Source organism: Pleurodeles waltl, chromosome 11 (genome assembly GCF_031143425.1).
Source record: "Pleurodeles waltl isolate 20211129_DDA chromosome 11, aPleWal1.hap1.20221129, whole genome shotgun sequence".
NCBI classification, from domain to species: Eukaryota; Metazoa; Chordata; class Amphibia; order Caudata; family Salamandridae; genus Pleurodeles; species Pleurodeles waltl.
In genome coordinates, this window is record NC_090450.1 from 985,531,995 (window position 1) to 985,557,159 (window position 25,165).

At 49.1% G+C, this 25,165-nt stretch overlaps 1 protein-coding gene across 7 annotated transcripts in view; it reads left to right on the plus strand.

Moving 5' to 3' along the window:
• Positions 1 to 25,165, plus strand: part of ARVCF (ARVCF delta catenin family member) — a 442,211-nt gene that overhangs the window by 329,347 nt on the left and 87,699 nt on the right. For 4 of the 7 annotated variants that reach the window (XM_069215286.1, XM_069215288.1, XM_069215289.1 and 1 more), the window contains exons 8-9: positions 3,182 to 3,199; positions 4,212 to 4,283. In XM_069215286.1, coding sequence (XP_069071387.1) covers positions 3,182 to 3,199; positions 4,212 to 4,283 — 90 coding nt within the window. The remainder of the gene's footprint in view (positions 1 to 3,181; positions 3,200 to 4,211; positions 4,284 to 25,165) is intronic. The other 3 variants (XM_069215290.1, XM_069215292.1, XM_069215287.1) reach the window with 1 other exon arrangement.

The following is a 25,165-nucleotide window of genomic DNA, read 5'->3' on the forward strand; positions in this document are numbered from 1 at the left end:
GACTCCCTAAGTGTTGATGGGACTCTGGAAGACTTGTTCAGATGTCAGTCATTTAATGTTCAGACATGAGACCAACTCTTACTCAGGAATGCCTTCCTTTCAGAAGCACCGGCTCACCTGAAAATCTCACAATATCTCTAGGGACAGACCCACCAATGGGGCGCGAGTGCTGATTCACCTTAATTCTTGGTACCGTGAACGAAGTGCCTTTCTGCCATGTTGGGGCAACTGCTTTAATGAGCCCAGCTATTGCTATTCAGAACTAATGAAATTCAGTTAGTCAGTTTTCAGAATCTTTGCAGTCATGTTATTTTGGCACACGCGTGTTTGAGCTCAGTTCCTTCTACCAGCCAGTTTCCTTCCTGAGAATTATTTCAGAACTGTACTGCTGAAACCCATAATTTATCAATAGAAGCAGAAGGACCCTAAAATTGGATAGATCGAAAGGGGTTTGGTTTCAAGAACAGCCATAACATAGCATTCAGTCATATTCCAAGAGGTGAATTTCCGTATGCATACGGCTTGCGAGCCTCTGTAGGGGGTTGCTAAGATACACCCATCACATCCCTTAGGTCACCTCTACATTGACCGTTTTGAACTGGTTGCTGCTGCTCTAGTAGGTAAAATGTCCCTTATATCTGCTATGATGCCACCATGCTCATGGCTCGGTAGACCCAAGAGAGGCGAGATTGATCCTGGACTGGATTTGTTCGGCCCACCAACTATATCGCCTTATTGGATTGTAAGAACCCCCAAATCCACTCCAGAAGCCGACTATTGTGGTGTAAACGACAACCAAATTTACCATATTAAAAGGATGCTGTTGCTTCTTTGATCCATTGTCTCCAGTTTTTATGATATTTACCCTTGGCGGTGGTTGTTGCTCACATTGACTGCCTCCCCTGTGCTGCCTGCCCTTGCTTGTGGTGGTTGTCATTGCTTAAGTTGGTTGATCTCTACTCACATATGTTTTTTTCTGCTTCTATCTGTATTCACATTTTTGGTTGTCCCTGCTCCCACAATAGTCCCTGCATGTGCCTGTTGTCCCTGCATATCCTCATTGTCCCTGCATGTGCCTATTGTCCCTACATGTGCCTATTGTCCCTGCATGTGCCTGTTGTCCCTGCATGTGCCTGACGTCCCTGTGTGTTTCTGGTGCCCTTGATTTTGCGTGTTATCCTGCATGTGTCCTTTGTTCCTGTATGTTTCACTTCCCTGTGCCCTTCGTGGTCATTCTGGCTCTAACTGGTCACCCTGCCCATGTTTGTCATCTCCGATCATGTTGTTGATCCCGTCTCGCCTTGGTTATATCTCCTAGAGTTCATTTCTTCCCACGCGTGTTGATCGTCGTTACCTGCAGTGGTGGTTCATACTTGCAGTAGTGGTACTTCTTTCGTCAGCCATTTCCGCAGGTAGCTGGCACTTTTCGCTACTGGTTGACACAATGGTTGTCCTGGCCCATGTGGCCATCCACACTACTGGTGGCCAACCATGGTCACGTTGGTTCTTCTTGCCTTTGTTCTTCTTCCTTGTTTACGCTGGTCACTGCTGCTTGTATCCGCCATCTTTGCTCAAGCTGATGGTCCCTGCCAGACTTAGTTTACCTTGCGTACGCAGCTTATCCCTGCATGGTTTGCCACCCTCGTGGTCACTCGTGGTCCATGACCACATACGTCGTCTTTGCTTTTTTTTTTGTTCATCTCTACTCACAGTGGTTATCTTTTCTCACTTGAATAGCTGCTGATCCAATATGTCCTTCACGGTTGTCCTATCTATTTATCTCTCCCCATCAGCCATTCTGTTTAGCTTTCATTTCCATCTTTCTCATCCTAAGCGCTTCTGAGTCTGTTTTTCTGTGGAGCTGCTTTGTAGTCATTGCTTTGTCAATCCATCTTACTTTATCTGAGTGTCTCTAAATCTTCTTGCCTCTTTTTTATATTTCAGCATCTATCAATGTGTACTGTTTCATGTACCTTTCTGTCCCTCTATCAATGTGTCTGTGTTTATCTGTCTGCTTCTCGCTGTCATTGAGACCTTGTCTATCTCAGTCTGTCATTCATTCATCAATCTCAATGTGTTTTTCTTTGTGGCTGTGTGTGTCCTCTCTCTCTCTCTCTCCCTACATGACAGTGTATATAGCTCTGTACACCTCTGTCTTGGTCTGTGGTTCGGTCTGTCATTCTCCCATAACTCCTGGTATTTCTCTGTCCTTCTGTCTGTAATCCTGTTTCTTGCCCAACCTCTGACTGACATCCATAGTCATTATTTTGTAACTGACTTTCCAAGGAACACATATGGTTATAAATGTTACATGTGTCAACAGAGATGTTTCTGCTTGTAACGGTGACCTACCGACTAGCAATCACATTCACCAACATAATCAGAGAGATTGCTTCATGTTGCCATTAAACAAGGTTTGAGCCTCTCACTGCCAAGAAATGAAACCAGTTATATCTTTGAGTTTTTTGGCCAACAAAATGATAATTTTCTTGTAGACTATGACAGCTGAGGGGTGTTTGGTGTCACTTAAGATCTTCCAGAATTAATATCATTTTAATTGAGGTGCCAGATGTGGGCTGGTGGTTCCTGCATCACTTATAGAAAAGAGTTTGCTATTCTGATTTCTGTGTGCAGGAACAGCTGGTAGAGAAACATGAGATGCTGGACCCCAGTCTACTTGCAGCCAGTAGTATGGTGTGTGTAGCCTCCCCTACTCCTGGGGGAGCACACATCTGGGGTCACTGTGGGCGTGGCAGAAGGCTACACCAAACCCTGTAAGAACATGCCTTCTTCAGAAGACCTGGACAGTGCGGAGGGGTTCTGAAGGCCTCACCAGCTCTGATCTGCACAGACTCTTTAGGGGGAGACCTTGGCAGTGTTTAGAAGTCCAGCTTGGAGGAGATTGGCAGCCATACCAGTAGGCTGCCACCCCTGAAAGGCAGATCGGGCTCAGATACATATAACTGACCCACCCCCTTTCACCTGTCAGACTCCCCAACCTGTTGGGAATTCTCCTAATCTCCAAATATTCTGAGCCCCTTCCTCTTCTTAACATGGGGCATACTGCGGGTGTTGCAGCAAGTGGGGATTGTACTTGTTATCCTGCCATGCTTTGTTTCATTTTGATTTCTTCCGTCTCTCTCATTCTTTTTGTTTCCTTTGCTGCTTTTCTGCTAAGTAGAGGAATGGTTTAACCAAGGTGAGTCCATTTTTGGTGTAACTATTTGTGTTCTCTTTGACCTCTTCTTCCAGAACCTTGTGGAATGGTAGGAGGAGTCTGTTTTTTTTTCTCTCTCTGTGGCAGTTGGGCACATTTTTCTCCCTAGCATCCCATGTTTTATGCACACACCTACGAATTTGATCATTGTGCCTACCACAAACTTTAGAATATTCTCGCTTTCCAATCTGTAGCGCTTCTATTAATTATATCAAGAACGTTGTTGTGCTAAAATGTAACTGTTCTCAGAGATTTGTTTGTTCCAAGTAATTTGTTAGTAGCTCAACTACTCCTGGTTTCTGCTTATGGTCAAGTTTTATGAATTCTGCTTCTGTAATGGGACTCTTAAAACCACAAATCCCAGCATGCTCAAGAATGGTGATAAACTGCTCACATGTGACCTGTGCCAGGGCGAGGCCAGAAATAGCTGCCTGATGGATGCTGGTTGTCTGGGCAGCCTACCTTCAGTATCACCGAACCCTTCTGGGAGGATGTACACACCTCGTGGCACGAGGACCCTTAACCAGTCCAACAGGACCAGCCCCTCCTTCATTGGTGTGTCCTGCATTGGAGCCTTCCCACCATGAGGCGCTTGCTTGACCAGCATGGGTTTGGCGCTACATGGATAAGAATAGATGTGTTTGTATATAAATGGCCACATGAAGAAAATGAAAATAATAGTATTATGGACACATGCGTAGATATTGATGGCAGTAAGAACAGACACTCCGCGGTAGTCTGTGTATCTTTTAATTTACCAATCTGTCTCTTTTCGTCTCTTTACCCACCAAAGCCTGGCCTTTCTCTGTGCCCTGTGTTTGCCTTCTGTATGGTTTCTCAGAAGGAAGCTAACTTGGAAAGATTTTATATTGTGTCACAGAGCCATAAAAATAACCCAGAAAAAGAGTTTTACCAGATGTCTTAATGCTAACATCTCCACTTGTCATATCAGGGAATCTGATCTCTCTGCTTTACATATCTGTTTTGTGCACAGGGAAGAGGAATGGTGACGTGGACAGAAACTTCGACACCCTGGACCTGCCCAAGAGGTCGGAGTCGGTGAAAGGTAGGCCAGTGCTGATTGGGTCTACTGCGGGAGGGCGGGAAGGCGTGTTTGCGCATGGCCGTCTGCGCAGGTTATGGCGTGTGCTGGGAACCGTAACGGGTGACTTTCAGTGGCTTGCTGGGTTTGAGCCAGGACCGTCACTCAGTTTAAAACTATGGTTTTATTTCAGTGGATTTCATAGTTTTTATGATTTCCTTCACTTCGAAACACCAGCAGTGCATGGTGGAGGGGATTACGCACGAGGGCAATCGGGCCCACTGCCCAACCTCTCCTGTCCCGCTCGGGCAACCTTCAATCAGGCCCTGCACCCTTGCCATCATCGGTGGCCATGCTCTGCAGCACACCTGACCCCATCCGCCGAGGCCCATGGGCTTTGGCCGTGCACCATATGGGATGGGCCCTGAGCCTTGGTCTGTGACCGGCCCCTCCATCCAACACCTACCTTCATTTAGCCGTGGCGGCGCGTGGCCTTTAGCCCTGTGCAGCGCAGGTTGGGAGCAGGGCCTGGCCTGTGGCGAGGCCACCCACCTAAGCCCCCGCCATCACACCTACCCCATTGCACACAAGCCCACCTCTCTACTTACTTGCTATCTGTCTGTCTTTCTATAACTCTTTGTGAAACTCTGGAAACATATGTGATCTTGATCTCTTTTTGCCTCGTGAGTCACGTGCTTTTTTCTGTGTTTTCCATGGGAGAGTACTTGATTTTCTGTGCCTCTGGGTTCCCCCTGCGTTCCTTTGTGTCGAGCATCTCTGTCTTTCACAGAGAGGGCTGCTGGAGCTGAGAGGGGTATCAGTGCGTGAACGTCTCCCTGGATAAATACAACCTGACATGCCTAGGCCTCCTTGCTAGGTGCCTGTAGCGCCCAGTAGTGCATATTATCAGATATTACCCATCTCTTGTGCACCAACTAGAGGCAGATACTCCCTACTGAAGGATGCCTGCTTGCAAGAACTGATGACGCAAGCATTAGACTCAGCCATCACCTTAGGTCTTCCGTGGTCTGTTCCCAGAGTCTGTGGTACGTCACGGGAGACATAGGGTGGGTTCTGTGGTCACAAGGTTCATGAAGGAATCTGTCCCCTGAGACGCTTCAAGGTGATTTGTTTCTCATGTGTTCTGACTGGGTGTCTCTGGCTGGCATCTCCAAGTGGCCTTCTCCTGACACTCAGGCTGTTATTGCTTCATTGGTAACACAGACCCCTCAGGGTGGGCATTGGGCGTCTTGGAGAGCCTTTAGCAGAAGCACCTAGGATTAACCGGGGGGGAGGGGGGGTTTAAAGGAGCACCCTAGGGTGGCCCTCCAGAGACCCAGAAGCCGTTTGTTGACATACAACCAGATGGACACTTTGTCCATCCTTTCTCCCCACACCTAGTAACACACGTCTCAGTTCTGCTTATAAAGCCAGCAGGAGGTTGTACCTTCGAATATTGTATACAAAATATCATCTGACATAAATATTGTCCTAATCGTGGTTCACCTTGGGTATAGATTTCCCATTATTAACTGGGGCGATCATTTTTGTAGACTATATTTGGGACACACGATGTACGTCACTTGATTATCTGACAATATTTTGGTACCACAACCAGCAGGACCTTTGCGCTCTTCTCGAAGGTATCACTCGCTATCCTTGCACCAAGGCTCGGGTGCTTCATAACCGGAAGTCATAGAAAACTGAATGCCTTAATAGCAGCGTAAAGCCACATGATGGACAGCGGAGTGTGACGCACGCCGTCCCTCCAGGAAGTTGCAAACATACAGCATCCATGTGATACCGAGCTCCACACCAGATCCCTCTTAGACCGTCAGCTGGGGGTAGCTCTGGGCTCAGCTGTTTCCTCTTACTGGATCAAGCTCTCCCAGATGGGCAGATTTCATCATCTCAAATTCTGCGTCTCACATTTCTTCCTGTGGGACCCCTGGGGCCCCCTTCTCGCCATCTCACTCATTCTTTTAGCCTTCATTCGCCATTATCCCTGAGACTGTCATAGAGTTCTGTTCTTATGTTCTCAGCCCATCGCTGTATCTTCATTTGACGGATCGGTAGTGCCTCGCGGACTTAAAGCGCCAAGTGGATTATCGTTTCCTCCTGTCAGGCCGGGTAAAAACTGATATATCTCTTGCTGCAATCTTAGCATTTACTGGGCGCGTGAGAAAACTCTGTTTTCTTATCCCTGTCCTTCTCTCGCTTTTCTTTCTTAAATCGTTCAAAATTTAAGGATAATTTTGTTCATAAGCCAGTCTCCCCCCGCACCCCAATCAGGGGCATTTTAAGGATTTTGGAGGCCCTGGGAACAGTTTTGAATTTATGATCCAATTTCCGCTCTTTCACGCCCTCTTTGGATAGGTCACTGACAGTGCACAGGATACTGGTCCAAATTTTAAATGTGCTTACATCCAATATTCAGGGACAGTATTGTGTGTTTTCAATATTGTAACACAGAAACAGCTCACTAATATTACTGCAAATAATCTACATGACGCCCTCTCAATTCTCATGTGTGAGGTTCTATTTTTATGTGTTTGAAACTTTTTTATGGATGTTACCTTAAACATAAACATAGAATTTCTCTGCACAGTATCCATAATAGACTCGCACATCACCCAGATTAAAATAAATCAAAGCAAAACGCTATCTAAAACCTTTTGTTTCAGAATTACACTGGGTCATTAGGGCAGGACTCTCTGCAAAATACACTGACTCCACCAGGGCCCCCCTGAAAGGCTGGGGCCCTAGGCCAGAGCCCCCATTGCCCGTGCCTTAAAACGTCTCTGGTCCCAACCCCCATAAACTAACCCTGATCAGTACAAACCGCTGACTTCCCTCCTGAGGTGCACAATCGCGTAGATATGTTGGTCTGTGGCAAGTTTCTGTCTTCATGTCGCACAGTTTTTCTGAACATGTATTTTTTTAAAGTTTTTTTTTAATACACAATTGCTGTCAGGTGCACCTTTCCTGCAGCAAATAACTAACCAATTGCATCTTCATAACTTAATGTTGCTATTTAACTCTGCAGTGTGATGGTTTTTTCTTAGGTACATCAAGCAATCAGAGAATTGATAGGCAAGGAAAGAAGCGATGGGTGGACAACTGTACCCCTTTATTCCTTGATCAATTATTTTTCTTTGATTAATAGTCACTCCAAACTACAGGTTGATTGCTATGACTGAGATCCGATCATGTGGATAGATGTAAAGATCAGTCTCTTGTGGGTTTCGTAGCACTGATTGGTTTCTCGATAAAACTTTTGCTCTGCTGTACAACTGATCATTAGTCTCGCGAATGCGCTTCCGAAAATCCAGAAAATGCTACTTGATCCTCTTCAGATCTAGAAACTTTTCTCTGCTACAGTGAACCGTTTGCTGTTGTGGCCCCAAAATTACTCTTTCATTCACAACGATAAGTTAAAGCTCTGAATGTTCTCACCAGGATATAATATTGTGGAGTAACTCCTCAGAGGTGTAGCGCCAAGAAACCTTTGCAGTGATGAATGACTATCTTTGCAAACATGAATTAAAATGAGGAGGTGGGAGCACACTGCCTCAAATCCCAGCACTCAGTTTGTCCCAATGCATCATGGTAAATGCAGTGCATGATAACTCTTACTTCACAAGTAGTCTTTACTTTTTCACCTTTGTTGGTGCAGCCTGTGCTGTGTAACTCTAGGCGCACATTTCTGGATCCATTCCTTCATCAGCAGGGAGCAACAAGTCGTTTTTAGGGGTGCTGGAAAGAATGTCATAAAACATTTGATGCTCTGATTTCCATTTTTGGCAGTCACTTCAGGGCTGTGCTGGAAATGCTGCCAAAGTCTTCTCAGGTCTGTGTACCACTCACTGGGTGCAAGTGTACCAACACACGCTTGTCAGCTCAGTAGCTCACGGGAGTTTTTTCAAACAAAAGGAGGTGCAAGCACATTGCCCTGCATCCCAGCACTTGTTTAGCCCCAGTGCATCATGGTAAATGTGGTGCATGATTACACTTCAGCAGTAGTCTGCCATTTTTCAGCCTTGTTGGTGTAGCCTGTGCTTCTAGATTTATTCTTCATCACTGGAAAGCAACAAGTTGTTTTGGAGGTTCTGGGAAAGAAATTCATAAAACATTTGATACTCTGATTTCCACTTTTGGTGGTCACTCGTCCACCTTCATTTTCCATAAGTTTGAGACAGAGTTCTTTCCATGTGGACAGTCCTTTCTTTTCAAGTTAAACTCAAGATGATTGGCAGATATAGGATGAGGTCTTACATGAGTAATATTTTTTTACGGTGAGTTCAACATCCAAGCTTGGATTAGGAGGCCACATCCAAAATTGTTGGTTTAATCGCATCTCGTTTAAGAATCTTTCTAAAAGGACTTCACTTTGCATTTTTTTCTGTTAGGCATTATTTTCCAGGTTGGCATAAATTTCCAGTACTGTGTTGACTATGTTCCAATACTTTGTTGATGTATCAATCCTTAGATCTTCTTTTGATGCTAAAATTACAATAAAGTTAACTCTGAGATTGTTTCTAAGCCATGAAAACCTGGGTGAATAATGCATTATTTCTGACAACGTAAGTAAAAATAGACTTTTCTCTTTAATATGATCATTTATCAGACACAACAGAGCTCTCTCCACCTGCTGAGTCTGGGGTCTGCCACGGAGTACATCCAAAATGTGATCTCAGGGGTAGCCTTTCACAGGACCTCTAAAACCTAGATATTCAGTAGAAGTGCCATTACATTTCACATCTTTCCAGCTTCCCCGTGAGGGTACCCAAGCGAACACCGCGAGGCTTCGATGGTGGAGTGAGATGCTCGACAGAGCTACATAAATGGAGAAATCTCTTGAAAACCAGACTTCTTGCATTTTTTCCTCATTATCCTGTGCACTTTCAGGTCATGATTAATTCTTGAAGTCCCAGGTGGTGGTGCATACTGATTTCTGCAGCAAGCTTTTTAATTAGGATTACCTCATGGAATCGTATCACCTGTGGCATAGGGTTTTACGTTGCGGCGTTCCTCTAACAACCAAATGTATACGTACTAATGGCATGGCAGCGGTTATTTACTTCATTTGAGGCAATTGGATTAGAGTTTCAGGTTGCTATGGTGCTGAAAAGGTTATCCCAGGACAGGAAGCGTAGTGTACCCAGGGACAAGGCGGTATCCGGTAACCGTAGCCGTAATCTCAGCTATCGGTTTACTTCTGCCGTGGAGTAAATGGGATTAGATCAATGCAAGAAAAACACAACCTGAAGAAATCAATGTTGACAAGCTCTCCTTAGAGATATTCCATGCTCGCAAACAGCCAAGGTGGAGTAAAAATCTTAAAAATTGACCTGACCGAAAGACTTTACCTATATTGACTCTTGGTAATGGGCCAACATTTTTAAGAAACTAGAAAAGGTGCTTCAGTTTCTAACATAGAATCTATAAAATCTTATTCCAAAATCTATAAAACAATACATACTATAAGAAAAATAATAATGCACCAATAATATGAAATTGTGAACCAAATGACGTCTGGAAAAACTGTGAAAAATAAAATAGGCTAGTTAGGGTCACTTAAAGGGACAGTGGAAGGAAGCAGGGGGGCATGAGAAGGGGTTTGATTCTGGGGTGACAATCCATGCAGCAGACAAAAAAACCTCAGAAAATGAGAGCAGCAAAGGGATGTGGGGACACGCGTGTGGAGTCGCCTCACAGTGGTGCCCAGTTCGTGCTCAACGGAACAGTAGGGCTGATGCAGTGAAATGCAATTTCTGGAAGGATCATGATCAATGAATCCTTGTTACGTAATGTCATGTAGATCCAAAGTGACGGACACAACTTGTGTGTGTGCACGCGTGCATGTGTGCACGTTCATACAGGTAAGAGGACCACGTGTTTGTTCCCTACAGTAACAGACATGGAGTATGTTATGTTTAATTAACCACAAAACTGACTGTCCTCAACATGTGATGAGCGGAATGTCTATATCTGCATTAATATATAAAATATAGACACTGGTGCTTGTGACAATCTGCCACAATGTGGCGCTGTCTGGCTATTTTAGAGATGACCACAACAACTGTCAATTATTAATTCAATACACCTTAAAAGTTACTGTTACCTGCTCCACTAGCCATCCTTATAGTTTTGGGGACCTGGAATAGTCTGAAATGTCACACTTGTAGGAGTGTGATGGTTAGTTGTGTTGGTACAGTTATTGGCAGCGCTGGCAGGGGCAATGTGTGGTGCAAGCAGCAGTGGTGTCCTGGTGAGATCCCTGCCACTCCCTCCATCTTGTCCTCTTGTTTCCACCACTCACGTGCTAACTTAGGGTGACATAAAGCACTATACGAGTAATCGCTGTACAGATACGTCAGTCTTCCCCTCTGGCTTGCACTAGGAGGCGGCCACAGTGGCCACGTGGCTCCGGAGCCAGGAGAAAGGAGCTGGAACCATTTCAGCTGGAACTGTTTCTGCTGCGGAGACGTTAGTGCTCTCTTGGAGGGGGCCATAAAATAACATATATTGGCCACTAATTCACAGCCTGTTCTTGCAATTAAGCTGCCTCGCTAGGCAGATGTTAAATAAAATAACTTGTTCTCATCCCTGCCATTACGGCACCTGTGGGGGCAAAGGGGGTGTGGAGGGGCCCAGCTGGTTATTAGGTTTCTTTGTCAGTGATTATGGCTTGTGCTACCCTTAAAGAGCAGTGTTTGCGCGCTGACCTTGTCTGCGTCTCGTGCTTCTGGGAGACATGGGAGAAAATGATCTTCATGCATAGATGGTGCAGAAGGTGCATTATATGCTATAATTCAAACTATTCTAGGCCCCCAAAACTTATAAGAATGGCTTGGGAGGCATCTATCAGTCATTTTTAATATATATCATATTAACAATACACTGTTGTTCTGCTCATCTCTAAATTATACTGACAGCACCACCATGTGACAGCTGTCATAAGTGCCGGTGATGACAATTAAGTGCTGGTGCTTAGCACCAGAAACAACTGGCTCAAATTAAGCACTGTCCTTCCTAGACCCTAAGGTTGGGGAGGTTTATGTTTATAATATGACCTATATGGTAAGTGCTTGGTGTCATATGGGCTGAAGGGTTCTGCAGAGCTGGTCCTGCACTTTGGTATCTGATGCAGAAAGGTTGTAAGGTTGGTTGTTGTACTTGTTGGTTTAGGCAGGTGGATGTACCAGTTGTTGGCTGATGGGTGGAGCCTAATGGTCTCAGATCAGTGGTAGGGAAGGAGGAGCATCCAGCAGGAAACAGGTCTTTAAAGCTCTTGGGAGGTCCTGGTAATATGGGAGGTTTTTGATCCTCGCCGTGGCCTGGCTTTTTGTCCTGGAAGGGGTGGGGTGAGGGGTCCCACTGATGCACAGCTTCCTGAACTCCAGGGTGGTTCTCGGAGCTGCCGCTCTTGATGTAGACATGATCAGTGTGGCACTAGGGCCATCTGCACTGCAGAAGACCTTGAAGAAGATGGGGTATCACTGACACAGGGATGGTAACAGCGGATACAAGTACTGTGATGTTCTCAAAGAAGATGGCGTATCACAGACACAGGGATGGTAACAGTGGATACAAGTACCCTGATGTCCTCGCAGAAGATGGCGTATCACAGACACAGGGATAGTAACAGCGGACGCAAGTACTATGATGTTCTCGAAGAAGATGGCGTGTCACAGACACAGGGATGGTAACAGTGGATACAAGTACCGTGATGTTATCGAAGAAGATGGCATATCACAGACACAGGGAGGGTAACAGTGGACGCAAGTACCGTGATTTTATCGAAGAAGATGGCGTATCACTGACACGGGGATGGCAACAATGAATACAAGTATCTCAGTGCTTCATGACTTGAGTGACCAGATCTGGTCCAGGCCTTGGATGATCAGGATCTCTAAGTTTAGTAGAACCTTGACTGCTCAAGGTCTTGAATGACCCAGTCTGGGCCGTGAGTGTCTCTTTTCTGATTCAGGGCCTTGGGTGACTTGGATCTAGTCTGGGGTTTGAGTTATCTGGTTTTGGTCTAGTCAGGCTCTTGGGTTCCTGGGTCTCTCCAAGGCTTGGGTGGTCTCTTTGTGGTTCAGGGCTTGGGTGACCTGCATACATCCTGGGCTTTGTGGTCGGGGTCTAATCCGGGGCTTATCTCTGGTTCAGGGCTTGGATGATCTGGGGCTCACCCAGCGTTAGGATATCCGGTTGTGGGGTATGGATCAGTATGGTCTAGTATGGGTGGTTTGGGTGATCAGGGTTAGTCATTGGCCAGAATGATATGGCTCTTGTCTGTGCCTTTGATGACCAGTATCTGGTTCAGGACTTAGGTCATTTGGGTGTGGGGCTTGGGTGACCTGGTTTTAGTCTGAAGCTTTTGTGCCCAGCTCTGTTTTCAGGCTTGGGTAGTCTGTGCCCGGTTTTGGGCTTGAGTTGCAAGATCTGCTGTGATACTCAAGGTTGGATTGGCCAGAGACTACGTTGAGCTGGTCTGATCTGATGGTCTGTTCTTGGGTTTGGATAGCTCAGGTCTGGGGTTGGGTGTCCCTGATGCGGCCTGTATGTTGTCTTGTCCGGCTTTAGTCCTGGGGTTGGGTGATCCAGATCTCATTAGGATCTTGGGAGGCCCATTTCTGGTCCAGGGCTTGGGTGACTTGTTTCTGGTGCCAGGCTTGGGTGGCCTGTTTCCGGTCCAGGGCTTGTGGGTGGTCTGTTTCTGGTCCAGGGCTTGTGGGTTGCCTATTTCTAGTCCAGGGGTTGGGTGGCCAGTTTCGTGTCCAGGGGTTGGGTGGCCCGGGTCTTGGCCTGGGACTTGGGTGGCCCGGGTCCAGAGCCTGGGACTTGGGTGGCCGGGGTCCAGAGCCTGGGACTTGGGTGGCCGGGGTCCAGAGCCTGGGACTTGGGTGGCCGGGGTCCAGAGCCTGGGACTTGGGTGGCCGGGGTCCAGAGCCTGGGACTTGGGTGGCCGGGGTCCAGAGCCTGGGACCTGGATGGCCTGGGACTGGTTCTCGGATTTAGGTGGCCCTGGTGTTGTCCGGTGACTTGAGTGGGCCAGCTTTTATCCTGGGTTATAGTTGCTCAGCTCTAATCCTGTGGTTGGGTGGCCCAGCTCTGATCCTTTAGCTGGGTGACCCAAATCTGGTCTGAGGCTAGGGAGGCTTGTTTCTGGTCCAGGGTTTAAGTGGGTTTGGGTCTAGTCCTGTGGTATGGTGGCCTGGCTCTGATCCTTGGGTTCAGGTGGCCCGGCTCTAATCCTTGGGTTCAGGTGGCCCGGCTCTAATCCTTGGGTTCAGGTGGCCCGGCTCTAATCCTTGGGTTCAGGTGGCCCGGCTCTAATCCTTGGGTTCAGGTGGCCCGGCTCTAATCCTTGGGTTCAGGTGGCCCGGCTCTAATCCTTGGGTTCAGGTGGCCCGGCTCTAATCCTTGGGTTCAGGTGGCCCGGCTCTAATCCTTGGGTTCAGGTGGCCCGGCTCTAATCCTTGGGTTCAGGTGGCCCGGCTCTAATCCTTGGGTTCAGGTGGCCCGGCTCTAATCCTTGGGTTTAGGTGACCCGGCTCTAATCCTTGGGTTCAGGTAGCCCGGTGGCCCGGCACTAATCCTTGGGTTCGGGTGGCCCAGCACTAATCCTTGGGTTCGGGTGGCCCAGCACTAATCCTTGGGTTCGGGTGGCCCGGCTCTAATCCTTGGGTTCGGGTGGCCCGGCTCTAATCCTTGGGTTCGGGTGGCCCAGCACTAATCCTTGGGTTCGGGTGGCCCGGCTCTAATCCTTGGGTTCGGGTGGCCCGGCTCTAATCCTTGGGTTCGGGTGGCCCGGCACTAATCCTTGGGTTCGGGTGGCCCGGCTCTAATCCTTGGGTTCGGGTAGCCCGGCTCTAATCCTTGGGTTCGGGTGGCCCGGCTCTAATCCTTGGGTTCGGGTGGCCCGGCACTAATCCTTGGGTTCGGGTGGCCCGGCTCTAATCCTTGGGTTCAAGTGGCCCGGCTCTAATCCCTGGGTTCAAGTGGCCCGGCTCTAATCCTTGGGTTCAAGTGGCCCGGCTCTAATCCTTGGGTTCAAGTGGCCCGGCTCTAATCCTTGGGTTCAAGTGGCCCGGCTCTAATCCTTGGGTTCAAGTGGCCCGGCTCTAATCCTTGGGTTCAAGTGGCCCGGCTCTAATCCTTGGGTTCAAGTGGCCCGGCTCTAATCCTTGGGTTCAAGTGGCCCGGCTCTAATCCTTGGGTTCAAGTGGCCCGGCTCTAATCCTTGGGTTCAAGTGGCCCGGCTCTAATCCTTGGGTTCAAGTGGCCCGGCTCTAATCCTTGGGTGCCGGTGGCCCGGCTCTAATCCTTGGGTGCCGGTGGCCCGGCTCTAATCCTTGGGTGCCGGTGGCCCGGCTCTAATCCTTGGGTGCCGGTGGCCCGGCTCTAATCCTTGGGTGCCGGTGGCCCGGCTCTAATCCTTGGGTGCCGGTGGCCCGGCTCTAATCCTTGGGTGCCGGTGGCCCGGCTCTAATCCTTGGGTGCCGGTGGCCCGGCTCTAATCCTTGGGTGCCGGTGGCCCGGCTCTAATCCTTGGGTGCCGGTGGCCCGGCTCTAATCCTTTGGTGCCGGTGGCCCGGCTCTAATCCTTGGTTAGGGTGGACGTAGGGTTGGATGGCAGAGCTACAATCATGTGGTTAAGTGGCCCGGCTCTCATCCATGGGTTCACGTGGCCCGGCTCTAATCCTTGGGTGCCGGTGGCCCGGCTCTAATCCTTGGTTAGGGTGGACGTAGGGTTGGATGGCAGAGCTATAATCCTGTGGTTGAGTGGCCCGGCTCTCATCCATGGGTTCAAGTGGCCTGGCTCTAATCCTTGGGTCCCGGTGGCCTGGCTCTAATCCTTGGTTAGGGTGGCCCGGCTCTAACCCTGGGTTAGGGTGGACGTAGGGTTGGATGGCAGAGCTATAATCCTGTGGATGAGTGGCCCGGCTCTCATCCACGGGTTGGGTGACCCAGATCTGCTGTGAAGCTTGAGAGACCTGCTTCCGGTCCAGGGCTTCAGTAGGCCGAGTCTGGTCCTGGGACTTGGGCGACCCAGACCTAGTCCTGACCTTGGGTGGTCCAGATGTGGTCGAGTGTGTCTGCGAGTTCGTTCACGGTTCACCCTGAGGCCCCTGGTTCTGACCCTTATTCTGCACCAGAGTGGGCTTAGAATGTTCTGGAAGGTGGCTTTGGGGGGGGCATGGATGCGCTTGACTTCAAGGGTGCATTTTACACAATGAGCAGCTTCAGTATGGGGGGGCCATGGAAGCGATGCGGATCTCAGCAGCTGCAGCACCACAAGAGACAGTTTATTTTTAACATTTTACTACGAGAAGGCAGAAGCGCACACTTATGGAGGGAGTCGGAACGGTCACCATGGCAACCAGCACTTTTGGGTCCCTGCTTTTGTGCTGGAAGAAGTCTGATCTTTGCTCATCACTGGAGGAGGGGGAGAGACGGGGCATCTGTTTATGATGGCACCATCACAACCTGCAGACCCAGCACCAGTGTGAGGCGACAGCACCTACACAGCCTGCAGAGACTGGAGACAACACCAGTGTGACACATGACGCAGTGTGTGAGACAGCACCAACACATCCTGCAGGGACTGGAGAGACAACACCAGTGTGACACATGACACATTGTGTGAGACAGCACCAACACAGCCTGCAGAGACTGGAGAGACAACACCAGTGTGACACATGACGCAGTGTGTGAGACAGCACCAACACATCCTGCAGGGACTGGAGAGACAACACCAGTGTGACACATGACACATTGTGTGAGACAGCACCAACACAGCCTGCAGAGACTGGAGAGACAACACCAGTGTGACACATGACGCAGTGTGTGAGACAGCACCAACACAGCCTGCAGAGACTGGAGAGACAACACCAGTGTGACACATGACGCAGTGTGTGAGACAGCACCAACACATCCTGCAGGGACTGGAGAGACAACACCAGTGTGACACATGACACATTGTGTGGGACAGCACCAACACAGCCTGCAGAGACTGGAGAGACAACACCAGTGTGACACATGAGACAGTGTGGGAGACAGCACCAACACAGCCTGCAGAGACTGGAGACAACACCAGTGTGACACATGAGGCAGTACGTGAGACAGCACCAACACAGCCTGCAGGGACTGGAGACAACACCAGTGTGACACATGACGCAGTGTGGGAGACAGCACCAACACAGCCTGCAGAGACTGGAGAGATAACACCAGTGTGACACATGAGAGAGTGTGGGAGACAACACCAGTGTGACACATGAGACAGTGTGGGAGACAGCACCAACACAGCCTGCAGGGACTGGAGACAACACCAGTGTGACACATGACACGGTGGGTGAGACAGCACCAACACAGCCTGCAGAGACTGGAGACAACACCAGTGTGACACATGACGCAGTGTGTGAGACAGCACCAACACAGCCTGCAGAGACTGGAGACACAACACCAGTTTGACACATGACGCAGTGTGGGAGACAGCACCAACACAGCCTGCAGAGACTGGAGAGACAACACCAGTGTGACACATGAGACAGTGTGGGAGACAGCACCAACACAGCCTGCAGGGACTGGAGAGACTACACCAGTGTGACACATGAGACAGCACAAACACAGCCTGCAGGGACTGGAGAGACAACACCAGTGTGACACATGACACGGTGGGTGAGACAGCACCAACACAGCCTGCAGAGACTGGAGACACAACACCAGTGTGACACATGACGCAGTGTGGGAGACAGCACCAACACAGCCTGCAGAGACTGGAGAGACAACACCAGTGTGACACATGACGCAGTGTGTGAGACAGCACCAACACAGCCTGCAGGGACTGGAGAGACAACACCAGTGTGACACATGACACATTGTGTGAGACAGCACCAACACAGCCTGCAGAGACTGGAGACACAACACCAGTGTGACACATGACTCATTGTGTGAGACAGCACCAACACAGCCTGCAGAGACTGGAGACACAACACCAGTGTGACACATGACGCAGTGTGGGAGACCGCACCAACACAGCCTGCAGAGACTGGAGACCACACCAGTGTGACACATGAGGCAGTACCTGAGACAGCACCAACACAGCCTGCAGAGACTGGAGAGACAACACCAGTGTGACACATGACGCAGTGTGGGAGACAGCACCAACACAGCCTGCAGAGACTGGAGAGATAACACCAGTGTGACACATGGCACTCTGGGAGACCGCACCAACACAACCTACTGAGACTGGAGACACAGCACCAGTGTAACACATGATGCGGTGTGAGACAGCACCAACACAGCCTGCAGAGACTGGAGACACAACACCAGTGTGACACTTGAGACAGTGTGTGACAACCCAGACACAACCTGCTGAGACTGGAGACCCAGCACTACTGTGAGACAGCACAGTGTGTGACACACAAATACAACATCAGAGACTGGAGAACCAGCACCAGTGTGACACATAACTGTGTCTGACTCCTCAAACATCCTGCAGAGACTGGAGAGACAACACCAGTGTGACACTTGACACAGTGTGTGAGACAGCATCAACACAGCCTGCAGAGACTGGAGACAACACCAGTGTGACACATGACGCAGTGTGGGAGACAGCACAAACACAACCTGCTGAGACTGGAGACACAACACCAGTGTAACACATGACACAGTAGGTGAGACAGCAGAAACACAACCTTCTGAGACTGGAGACACAACACCAGTGTAAAACATGACACGGTGTGTGAGACAGCACAAACACAACCTTCTGAGACTGGAGACACAACACCAGTGTGACATATGACACGGTGTGTGAGACAGCACAAACACAACCTTCTGAGACTGGAGATACAACACCGCTGTGACACATGACACAGTATGTGAGATAGCACGACCACAACCTGCTGAGACTGGAGACACAACACTACTGTAACACGTGACAAACCCAATGTGTGACTCCACAAAAACTACCTGCAGAGTGGAGACCCAGCACCAGTGTGTGAGACAGCACAAACACAACCTGCAGAGACTGGAGACAGCACCAGTGTGACACATGACACGGTGTGAGACATCACATACACAACCTGCTGTGACTGGAGACACACCACCAGTGTGACACATGACACAGTGTGTGACAGCACCAACACAACCTGCAGAGACTGGAGACACAGCACCAGTGTGACATTTCCCACAGTGTGTGGGACAGCACAAACACAACCTGCAGAGACTGGAGACATAGCACCAGTGTAACACATGACAGTGCGTGAGATTGCACAACCACAACCTGCTGAGACTGGAGACACAACACTAGGGTAACACATGACAAACCCATTGTGTGACTCCACGAACACTACCTGGAGAGTGGAGACCCTGCACAGCACAAACTGTGTGTGACTGCACAAATACAACATCAGAGGCTGGAGAACCAGCACAAGTGTGAAACACAAAACAAACACAGTGTTTGACTGCACAAACAACCTGCAGAGACTGGAGACACAGCACCAGTGTGAGACAGCACCAACATAACCTGCAGAGACTGTGTGTGAACTTTCAAACACAACCCGCAAAGACTGCACCAGTGTTACACATGACGTAGTGTATGAGACAGCACCAACACAGCCTGCAGAGACTGGATACACAACACCAGTGTGACACATGACACAGAGTGAGAGGCAGCACCAAGACAACCTGCAGAGACTGGAGAAGCAACACCAGTGTGACACATGACACGGTGTGTGAGACAGCACCAACACAACCTGCAGAGACTGGAGACACAGCACCAGTGTGACACATGAGACCGTGTGTGAGACAGCACCAACACAACCTGCAGAGACTGGAGACAGCACCAGTGTGACACATGACACGGTGTGTGAGACAGCACCAACACAACCTGCAGAGAGTGTACCAATGTGAGACCGCACCAGTGAGCGACAGCATCAACACAACCTGCAGAGACTGGAGACACAGCACCAGTGTGTGTCTGCACCAACACAACCTGCAGAGAGTGCACCAGTGTGAGACCGCACCAGTGAGCGACAGCGCCAACACAACCTGCAGAGACTTCAAACAGCACCAGTGTGTGAATGTACAAATACAATCTGCAGAAACTGGAGACACAGCACCACTGTGTGACTGCACCAACACGACCTGCAGAGACTGCACCAGTGTGAGACCGCACCAATGAGCGACAGCACCAACACAACCTGCAGAGACTGCAAACAGCACCAGTGTGTGAATGTACAAACACAACCTGCAGAGACTGGACACAGCACCAGTGTGAAGACAGTACCAGTGAGAGACAACACCAACACAACCTGCAGAGACTGGAGAGACAACACCAGTGTGACACATGACGCAGTGTGGGAGACAGCACCAACACAGCCTGCAGAGACTGGAGAGACAACACCAGTGTGACACATGAGACAGTGTGGGAGACAGCACCAACACAGCCTGCAGGGACTGGAGAGACAACACCAGTGTGACACATGAGACAGCACAAACACAGCCTGCAGGGACTGGAGAGACAACACCAGTGTGACACATGACACGGTGGGTGAGACCGTACCAACATAGCCTGCAGAGACTGGAGACACAACACCAGTGTGACACATGACGCAGTGTGGGAGACAGCACCAACACAGCCTGCAGAGACTGGAGAGACAACACCAGTGTGACACATGACGCAGTGTGTGAGACAGCACCAACACAGCCTGCAGGGACTGGAGAGACAACACCAGTGTGACACATGACGCATTGTGTGAGACAGCACCAACACAGCCTGCAGAGACTGGAGACACAACACCAGTGTGACACATGACGCATTGTGGGAGACCGCACCAACACAGCCTGCAGAGACTGGAGACAACACCAGTGTGACACATGAGGCAGTACGTGAGACAGCACCAACACAGCCTGCAGAGACTGGAGAGACAACACCAGTGTGACACATGAGGCAGTACGTGAGACAGCACCAACACAGCCTGCAGAGACTGGAGAGACAACACCAGTGTGACACATGACGCAGTGTGGGAGACAGCACCAACACAGCCTGCAGAGACTGGAGAGATAACACCAGTGTGACACATGGCACTCTGGGAGACCGCACCAACACAACCTACTGAGACTGGAGACACCGCACCAGTGTAACACATGACGCGGTGTGAGACAGCACCAACACAGCCTGCAGAGACTGGAGACACAACACCAGTGTGACACTTGAGACAGTGTGTGACAACCCAGACACAACTTGCTGAGACTGGAGACCCAGCACTACTGTGAGACAGCACAGTGTGTGACACACAAATACAACATCAGAGACTGGAGAACCAGCACCAGTGTGACATATAACTGTGTCTGACTCCTCAAACATCCTGCAGAGACTGGAGAGACAACACCAGTGTGACACTTGACACAGTGTGTGAGACAGCATCAACACAGCCTGCAGAGACTGGAGACAACACCAGTGTGACACATGACGCAGTGTGGGAGACAGCACCAACACAGCCTGCAGAGACTGGAGAGACAACACCAGTGCGACATATGACACGGTGGGTGAGACAGCACAAACACAACCTGCTGAGACTGGAGACACAACACCAGTGTAACACATGACACAGTAGGGGAGACAGCAGAAACACAACCTTCTGAGACTGGAGACACAACACCAGTGTAAAACATGACACAGTGTGTGAGACAGCACAAACACAACCTACTGAGACTGGAGACACAAACCAGTGTGGCACATGACACAGTGTGTGAGACAGCACAAACACAACCTTCTGAGACTGGAGACAACACCAGTGTGACACATGACGCAGTGTGTGAGACAGCACCAACACAGCCTGCAGGGACTGGAGAGACAACACCAGTGTGACACATGACGCAGTGTGGGAGACAGCACCAACACAGCCTGCAGAGACTGGAGAGACAACACCAGTGTGACACATGGCACTCTGGGAGACCGCACCAACACAACCTACTGAGACTGGAGACACAGCACCAGTGTAACACATGACGCGGTGTGGGACAGCACAAACACAACCTTCTAAGACTGGAGACACAACACCAGTGTGACATATGACACGGTGTGTGAGACAGCACAAACACAACCTTCTGAGACTGGAGATACAACACCGGTGTGACACATGACACAGTATGTGAGATAGCACGACCACAACCTGCTGAGACTGGAGACACAACACTACTGTAACACGTGACAAACCCAATGTGTGACTCCACAAAAACTACCTGCAGAGTGGAGACCCAGCACCAGTGTGTGAGACAGCCCAAACACAACCTGCAGAGACTGGAGACAGCACCAGTGTGACACATGACACGGTGTGAGACATCACATACACAACCTGCTGTGACTGGAGACACACCACCAGTGTGACACATGACACAGTGTGTGACAGCACCAACACAACCTGCAGAGACTGGAGACACAGCACCAGTGTGACATTTCCCACAGTGTGTGAGACAGCACAAACACAACCTACTGAGACTGGAGACACAAACCAGTGTGACACATGACACGGTGTGTGAGACAGCACAAACACAACCTTCTGAGACTGGAGACACAACACCAGTGTGACATATGACACGGTGTGTGAGACAGCACAAACACAACCTTCTGAGACTGGAGATACAACACCGCTGTGACACATGACACAGTATGTGAGATAGCACGACCACAACCTGCTGAGACTGGAGACAGCACCAGTGTGACATTTGACACAGTGTGTGGGACAGCACAAACACAACCTGCAGAGACTGGAGACACAGCACCAGTGTAACATTTGACACAGTGTGTGGGACAGCACAAACACAACCTGCAGAGACTGGAGACATAGCACCAGTGTAACACATGACAGTGCGTGAGATTGCACAACCACAACCTGCTGAGACTGGAGACACAACACTAGGGTAACACATGACAAACCCAATGTGTGACTCCACAAACACTACCTGGAGAGTGGAGACCCTGCACAGCACAAACTGTGTGTGACTGCACAAATACAACATCAGAGGCTGGAGAACCAGCACAAGTGTGAAACACAAAACAAACCCAGTGTGTGACTGCACAAACAACCTGCAGAGACTGGAGACACAGCACCAGTGTGAGACAGCACCAACATAACCTGCAGAGACTGTGTGTGAATTTTCAAACACAACCCGCAAAGACTGCACCAGTGTTACACATGACGTAGTGTATGAGACAGCACCAACACAGCCTGCAGAGACTGGATACACAACACCAGTGTGACACATGACACAGAGTGAGAGGCAGCACCAAGACAACCTGCAGAGACTGGAGAAGCAACACCAGTGTGACACATGACACGGTGTGTGAGACGGCACCAACACAACCTGCAGAGACTGGAGACACAGCACCAGTGTGACACATGAGACAGTGTGTGAGACAGCACCAAAACAACCTTCAGAGACTGGAGACAGCACCAGTGTGACACATGACACGGTGTGTGATACAGCACCAACACAACCTGCAGAGAGTGTACCAATGTGAGACCGCACCAGTGAGCGACAGCATCAACACAACCTGCAGAGACTGGAGACACAGCACCAGTGTGTGCCTGCACCAACACAACCTGCAGAGAGTGCACCAGTGTGAGACCGCACCAGTGAGTGACAGAACCAACACAACCTGCAGAGACTTCAAACCGCACCAGTGTGTGAATGTACAAATACAATCTGCAGGAACTGGAGACACAGCACCACTGTGTGACTGCACCAACACGACCTGCAGAGACTGCACCAGTGTGAGACCGCACCAATGAGCGACAGCACCAACACAACCTGCAGAGACTGCAAACAGCACCAGTGTGTGAATGTACAAACACAACCTGCAGAGACTGGACACAGCACCAGTGTGAAGACAGTACCAGTGAGAGACAACACCAACACAACCTGCAGAGACTGGAGACAGCACCAGTGTGTGAATGTACAAACACAACCTGCAGAGACTGCACCAGTGTGAGACCGCACCAATGAGCGACAGCACCAACACAACCTGCAGAGACTGCAAACAGCACCAGTGTGTGAATGTACAAACACAACCTGCAGAGACTGCAAACAGCATCAGTGTGTGAATGTACAAACACAACCTGCAGAGACTGGAGACAGCACCAGTGTGTGAGCATGCAAACACGACCTGCAGAGACTGGAGACAGCACCAGTGTGTGACTGCACCAACACAACCTGCAGAGACTGCACCAGTGTGAGACCGCACCAGTGAGCGACAGCACCAACCCATGCTGCAGAGACTGGAGACACAGCACCAGTGTGAAGTCAGTACCAGTGAGAGAGAGCACCAACACAACCTGCAGAGACTGGAGGCAGCACCAGTGTGTGAACATGGAAACACGACCTACAAAAACTGGAGACTCTGCATCAGTGTGAGACGGCACAAACAGTGTGTGATGTACAAGTACAACATCAGAGACTGGAGACAGCAAAGACACAACTTAATGCAAGGGAGACATTAGCAGTCTTCCCCAGCACAAACACAATATACAAACACGGGAAAGAGACTTACCCACAGCAGCAGTGTGTGACTGCATAAACAAATAGTGCAGAGACAGCAAAAGTTGTCAACTGCACTTACACAATTTACAGATATTGGGACTAGTGACAGCATAAACTAGAGACACAGGGAAGAGATGTACAAATCGATGACAGTGGAAACCACAGGCAGGGGAGAAGAGACAGTGTGCCACAGCACAAATACAATCTAGAGACACAGCACTGATGTGTGACAGCACGACCTAGTGACAAAGGAGACACAATAGTCCTTTTCAACAGTATATACACAACCTAGAGGAAAAAAAGGAGTGGGGCAATAGTGGTGTGTAACATGTAAAACATGACCTAAAGGAACGCAGAAGAAACAATAAAGACAGCACTATGGCAGCAGAATTTACAGACCGATGAGAGAGGTAGTATAGCTTACACTCAAAGGAGGGAGGGAGAGAGAGCACATACTCAGAGCAGTCTTAGAGACACAGCCTAGGCCAACAGTGAAACACACCACAACACTCCTAGAAGTACACTGCCAGATAAGCTACATGCAAAGTTCTGCACCTAAACTTCGTATTGAACTCCTCCTCTAAGTTTGCCCATGTGGTGTAGGTGTGTGTATGACGGCATAGCCAGAGGAATACTTTATGCTGCCAGTTGTGGAAAGTGGTCCATTTCTGAGCAGGATTGGTAGGATACCATTCGGGGAATAGATAGAAACATTTACTTTCAAAAGCATTAACCTGAAACTTTCATTTTGGAAATCATTTAGTCTGAAAATACTTCCTGATTAGAGTTAGGCAGACGGGTTACTTTATCACAAAGGTGACAGATATCCCATCGGCTGTATTAAAATTCCCATAGGATATAATGGGATCGTAATACGGCGGATGGGATATCCATCATGTTTGTGGCAGAGTAACCCCATCTTCCAATCTCTAAATCAGACACTTAGTGTGAGGAAAAAAGTTTAAAACAAATAAACTGTCATTATTGCCACAAATTATCATTACAGCAGAACAGCTCCTGTATCCGAGTTTAGGTCGACTAGATTAGGTAGTTTGGACCTATTAATGTCGAGAAGTTACGTCCAGGTCAAAGCTGTGCTCAGGCCACTGGTGTTTAAAAAAACACTTTAAAACTTCTTTTTTTTAAACTAAAATTTGATAACATTCTAAATGTACAGAAATGAATTCAATATATTTGTATTTTGTTTTATGAAAAGTACTTTGCTTATAGCTTTAGTCATTTGACATCTATTGTATATATTGTATTTATTTTCGAACTACAGGTTTGTCACTGAGTGTTTCAAACCAAACGCATTTCGAAGTAAAAGTTTTGAACTTCAACCTTGAATT